This window comes from Mus pahari, chromosome 7 (assembly GCF_900095145.1).
Source record: "Mus pahari chromosome 7, PAHARI_EIJ_v1.1, whole genome shotgun sequence".
Classification (NCBI taxonomy): Eukaryota; Metazoa; Chordata; class Mammalia; order Rodentia; family Muridae; genus Mus; species Mus pahari.
Genome location: NC_034596.1, coordinates 104,681,168 through 104,687,434, shown reverse-complemented (window position 1 = coordinate 104,687,434; position 6,267 = coordinate 104,681,168). Strand labels below are relative to the sequence as shown.

The following is a 6,267-nucleotide window of genomic DNA, read 5'->3' as shown; positions in this document are numbered from 1 at the left end:
AAAAAAACCCAAGAATTACATTTCCAACCAACTATAGTAATTTTCTCATTTTTTTTTTTTAAATTTAATTTTTACTTTATTTTTAGTCTTTTTGAGACAATGTCCTCCCTATGTAGCTCTAGCTGTCCTGCAACTCACTCTGTAGATCAGGCTGGCTTTGAACTCACAGAGTTCCACCTGCCTTTGCCTCCCAAGTGCTGGGATTAAAGGCCGAGCCACCGCACCAGGCCATTTTCTCTTTTAACATATATAGGAGAGGGAAACGCTTCAGAGAAGATGACTTGTTCTCCTAGAAGATAAAACCTCCATTTTTGCTTTCTGAGGCAGATAGCAACCCCAAGCCACAGACAAGCTGAGGCCTGCGCAAGCCTCAATAATCTGCTACAATCTACAGCTGTTCCAAACAGAAGCCAGTACCTTTCAAAACAGAAATGCAGTCTTTTAGACAAAGTTCGTAGTAAAATACTTTTAATTACTCGACAGAAAAGCTATCTTTCCTATCCTTGTGCATGGAAAACCACAACCCAACATGGGCGCTCTGCTCCAGCACTCCGAAGGCCTTTTAGGAACCGGGTTAGAATGACCAGTGACCATCAAGCTAGTCACCACTGGCCGTGGTCAGTACACCCAAATCACTGAGACAGTGACACTTCCTCAAGACTTCAAGTCAGGAAGGACCAAACAAAGTATTGAAAATGCACGGTACAAGACTATAACCCCAGCTGAGGAAGGAGGACCCCAACTTCAAGGTCAGCCTGGGAGGCAGAGTGGCTCAGGGAAAACCCTACTACCATCAACAAAAAGCCCACAACACAAAGGAGCAGCACTAACATTTTTTTCTAGCCAGCCAGGTAAGTGATCAACCCCTAAACAGCACAGCCCGTTTTTATTTTGTTTACAAATGTAGACTAGGCTGGCCTCAAACTCAGAACTGCCTGCCTGTGTCATTCAAGTGCTGGATTCAGAGGTGTGCAGCAGCACAGCGTGTATTTTGCCTGCAGGTATGTATGTGTATCCTGCGTATCCTGTGCTTGCAGTGCCTGAGGCGGCCAGGAGAGGAGACTGAACCATCAACCCGAGTTACAGGTAGGTAAGACCTGCACGTGGGAACTGAACCTGGGCCCTCTGCAAGAGCAGACACAGCTCTTCGCTGCTCATCCATCTTCCCAGCCCCAGTCTTTTACGTTTTTTGAGAGTGGGTCTCAGTATTTTCTTGCCTTGGCTTCACTAGCCCTTGTGATCACAGGCTTGTGGCATGAGGCTGCTCAAGACAAATTTTATGACAGTGAATTCAGATAGTGTCATGTGAGCTCTAAGAGGAGACAGGCTGAGGAACTTAAAAAAGGTTCAGATGTTTGTTTCAAACACTTGGAGAATGTCCACCACAGGGCCTCACAGGAAGCCCAAGCCTGATCCTGCCACACACACAGTGAAGTTGAGCTCAAGTTGACAGCAGTGACGTACCATTCTGGGCCTCGATAACAGCAGGCTCCACTTTATCGAGGTCCTCCTTGACACTCATCTGCTTGTCTGCGATCACTTCCTGCTGTTTGTGCAGCTGCTCCTGGATTTCTTGGCTCATGACCTACAAAGCAAGCACGGTTAGGTGTTTACGGCTAAAGCGCTGCTGAGCTGGCTAAGAGCCTAGACAGTTCTATGTGCCTGCCGACACACACCTGCTAACCTTACGTTAAACTTTAGTCCTGACTCTAGTTAAGGTTAGTTCTCTACTGACATTCAAGACTGCACAAGCAAGCTAGCAGGTTATAGTCCGGGAAGAAAGGGGCGCACCTTTTTCTTCTCAGCCTCTTGTTGGTCTTTCACCATTTTCTTCAGTTTGTCATTGGCTGCTGCATTCTTGACTTCCAGCTCTTGGCTCTTGATTCTCAGGTCACGACGCAGTTCTTCCACCTAAGGAACAAAGCCACCCTCAGACATGCAGCAAGTCCTCTGTGGGTCCCACGGGGCACGGGGTGGGGCTGCTGCTCCTGTCTACCTGGTCCACCGTCTCTTTGATTTTTCGGAGCCCAACATTCAGGTGCATTTGCTGTTCCTCCAACTCGCTGCGCTTCTCATGGAAGAGGTTGGCATAGTGGTTGATGAAGTCCAGGTAGTGCCGAGGCGTGATGGCCATCGTTCTGCCACCTCGCTTCGCCAGGCGCGCATTAGCCTTTTAGAGAACAAAGTTCTACTCTTAACCCCAGCCAACACTCTTGCTAGACTGCAATGACATGGTGGAGTGGGGCTGGCCCTCGCGGGTCACAACACTCATGCCAGCCTCAGCTCACAAGACTTAAGTCCTTAAGTCCTGATGCATGGCAGCCCATCCTGGAGACAGTTCTTTTGGTTCTGTTTTTTGTTTTTTTGAGATAGGGTTTCCTCACTGTAGGGCTGACCTCTAACTACGTAGCCAGGGCTGAACTTGAGCTACTTCTGGTCCTCTTGCTCCATCTCCCAAGCACCACACTCGGCTTCACGTTTATCAGTATTGGCCATGTTTTTTTTCCTGTTTGTCTTACTATGTAGCGCAGGATAGAATGAACACACATTCTCCTGGGTTTGTTCGCTTGCTTGTTTTAATCTGGAAAATGTGAATGGGTGTTTTGCCTCCACGTGTATCTGTGCACCATGTGCATTGCCAGGAATGGAACAAAGGAGGCCAGAGGGGTGTTGGAACCCCTGTCTGGAGTCAGAGCTGTGAGCTGCCATATGGGTGTTGGGACTAGAACCCATGTCCTCTGGAAGAGCAGCTAGTGCTCTTAAACGCTAAGCCATCTTGAGTCCTAACCCTGTTTAGTGTCTCAAGTGAGTGTTGGGATTGTAAAAATGATCACCAAAGCGGGAGCCTAGACTCCGTCTGCTCATTTCAGTGGACACCAAAATGAAGAACATGGTTTTTCCCAAGTCAGGGCTCCTCTGTGTAGCTTTGGCTATCCTTGAACTCAGATCCACTTGCCTCTGCCTCCTAAGTGCTAGGATTAAAGGCATGAGCCACATGCTCAGCTTTAAGAACATGTTTTATGTGACAGACAACTTTTGTTACTGGCTAAAAGGGAGATATCCGAAACAGGGACACTGGGATGGCTGTTGGAACACTAGGTGACAGGCTACATACAGCTCTGACTGGGTTTCATAAAGCTTTCACAACAGACAGGAGACAAGCTCCTAAAGTGAGGGCTGACCACTAAGGTCAGCAGGCCTAGCCTGCCATTACACTTCTGAAGTGCAGGGTGAAGATCACTGCCAACAGCCACTCCTGAGTTTCTACATGGGACACATGGGCTCTGTGCTACAGCATCAGTGCTGATGCCCAGAGCCTGCAGAGCTTTAGCCCACAGAGGCATTTATTTAATTTTATTATTGTGTGCACATAGCATCTATGTGTGGGCATGTGTGGCATGGTTTGTTTGAGAAGGTCAGAGAACTGTCAGCAGCCAGGTCCTCTTCTGCCACCTTTACCCACTGAGCCATCTCACTGGTCCCCATCTGACCAGATAAGGAGACAGAGTCCCTCCTGCTCTAGAGGGAACAAGCCTGGGTGGAGAAGGTAGAGTGAAGGGAAGAAAAGACTGCTGACAAGAATGGGTGCCAAGCAGAGGTGCGGAAGAGTATCTGCTTTGTCGTGATGGTACAGGGTCAGATGGGAAGCTCCCCAAGGTCTAATCTTAAGGACAGTCAGCTTGCTCTTTGTGATGCGCCCCACATTGCACACACCTGGTGAAGAGTCTGATGAACAAACACACAGCTGTTCACAATGGCTTCCCGGTGTGTTGGGGGCTGTGGTAGTTTATCATACACAACGGGCATGTAGTCAGGCACTATATAGTTTGGCTTCTCCAGGTCCATTTTACTGGTGAATTCTTTGCCAGCCTGATACAGTGCTTCAGTGGACCAGTCACCAAACCAGTTCAGCACACACCGGAAAAAGATGCACACATCTCAAAACTGATCCTAACAGTGGGTGTCCCTTGATGGATTCCAGGCCTCAGACCTGGGGCCAGCAAGGGCAGCGTTACCTGTTGAAAAGGGCTGGTGAGGTGGCTGCCCTGTCCTTGAGCCCCTCTGAGGATGGGTTCATGGTGAAGACCACGTGCAGGTTGCGGATCACCTGGCTGGTGAACCACTTGTAGAGTTCCTCGTGTGAGTCCAGCATGAGCCCCTCCTTCTGGNCACCCTCTTTGCACTGAGTCATCAGCGTGGCGTACTCATCCCCTTCAAAGAGCCCAGGAACCTGGGGATGGAACAGCCTCACTGTGCTTCCTCACTTCGTGATGAGGTGCCATGTGACACAGTACAACACACGCAAGCTCCCTTACCTCGCCATTAGCCAGAAGGGTATTCATTCGTTCCAGGAATCCAGAATCTAAGACATTGGCCTCATCCATTATGAATGGTATTATTTTTACAGCCAGACCTTCTCAGCACTGTCCTAAGATCTTCATCAAAGTCTTCCCCAGTGTACTTCCTGTGGACCTATAGAACCCGCCGAGAATTAAAGCTTTCCTCATTCAACAGCTGTATGCAGAATCAAGACCCCCATATCTGGGACTAAGAGGCCACCTAACAGACCCACCTTAATCTGGTATACACTCAAGCCATTCATCCGGGTGATAAAGCAAGACAGGGTGGTTTTTCCAGCTCCACTAACACCAATCAGAAGCAGATGGCCTTGAGGTTGTCTGAATATTCTGAAACATCGGAGGCGATACATTTTCAGGTCTGTAGGCCTCGCTTCCCATTTGCACTCATGTGCATGGCTTTTCTAGGACGGTGCTTACAACATTATCACCAAATCTGAACTTGAATTTGTGTATCAAAGCATTTGGTGAGCAGATGCTCTATGCCATGGCTAATGGACAAAGACCAGGCAGACACAGCCCTGCTCTCTAGATGCCAGTGGCAGGAGAGAGATGAGCCCAGTTCTAGTGCAGGTTGCAGGATGCTAACTGGTGCCAAGCCTACAGAGGTAGGGGAGGACAGTAAGGTTGGACTGAGAGGTAAGGGAAGGCGCTCAGCAACAAGGCCGAGGTGGAGTGTGGCAAAGGCAGCCGAGGTCACTGTAAACCAGCACACGCCCAAGAGAGCTCAGCGGTAATGACAGAAGCCTACCTGTCGATCCTCAGCACATGGTCCAGTACTTCATTNAACAAGACCAAGGGAACATCAAGTTCTTCTTCATAGAAGACCTTCAGCCTAGTCTTGACATAATCCCTTAGCTCTTCTTGGTCAACTGGGATATAATCCTATTTGGAGGCAAAAAAAGGGCAGCACACACTGAGCTGTTAGACAGGTGACTNTCCCACACTGAAGAACTGTTGAAAAAGCATGGCAAGAGGACAGTAGTCTATTACAGACTATTCACAGGCTCAAATCCTTCTGTAAACCTCTCTATAGAAAGCACACACCAAGCTGGGTGGTGGTAGTGGCACACGGCCTTTATTCCATTGGGAGGCTGAAGCAGGTGGATCTCTGCAAGTTCAAAAACAGCCTGATCTATGGAGGGAGTTCTAGGACAGCCAGGGCTGCCCAGACAAGCCCCATCTTGAGGGGAAAAAAGAAAAAAAGAAAAAAAAAAAGAAAAAAGCACATACCACACTGCTCATTTCATTCAAACCCAGTCTCAGTATGTTCCCATCAAAAGCTCAAAGATGTCCACTTTGGCACTTTTGGAGGAAGCTGAGAAGGCAATTCTAAAACAGTAGATATTCATGAAAAAGAACCAGGCATTTGAGCCTGTACTACTATAATCAGGAGGAAACCAGAGAACAGTCAGCAGACTATGTCAAAGCTGGAAGGTACATCCATGAACATGTGAGCATAGCAGGACAGTGACACCGTAACATAAAAGACTACTTTACATAGGACACATGTGCATATGGCCNATAGTTCATGCCACACCTACAACTAGTTAGAGACAGTTAAATTGGTAAGAATGCTTGTTCTTCAGAAGACCCTGTAAATCAGTGGTTCTTAACCTATGGGTCTGAACCCCCTCCCTGGGGGGGATCAAACGACTCTTTCACAGGAGTCATCCAAGATCATCCTGCATATCAGATATTTACAATGATTCATAACAATAGCAAAATTACAGTTATGNTGGAACTCACTCTGTAGACCAGGCTGGCCTCGAACTCAGAAATCCGCCTGCCTCTGCCTCCCAAGTGCTGGGATTAAAGGCGTGTGCCACCACGCCCAGCCAAAATAAATAAATCTTAAACAAACAAAATAAAACAAAAAAAAAAAAATGAAAACTACACTGAATACTGA

The 6,267-nt window shown here is 47.9% G+C and overlaps 1 protein-coding gene across 1 annotated transcript in view; it reads right to left on the bottom strand.

The window, feature by feature from the left end:
- The window catches only part of Dync1h1 (dynein cytoplasmic 1 heavy chain 1), a 118,649-nt gene that overhangs the window by 15,698 nt on the left and 96,684 nt on the right, over positions 1 to 6,267 (bottom strand). Inside the window, 7 exon segments of the mRNA XM_029540551.1 lie at positions 1,465 to 1,585; positions 1,792 to 1,911; positions 1,997 to 2,170; positions 3,715 to 3,920; positions 4,018 to 4,231; positions 4,317 to 4,398; positions 4,400 to 4,473. Of these exon segments, the coding sequence (XP_029396411.1) occupies positions 1,465 to 1,585; positions 1,792 to 1,911; positions 1,997 to 2,170; positions 3,715 to 3,920; positions 4,018 to 4,231; positions 4,317 to 4,398; positions 4,400 to 4,473 (991 nt within the window).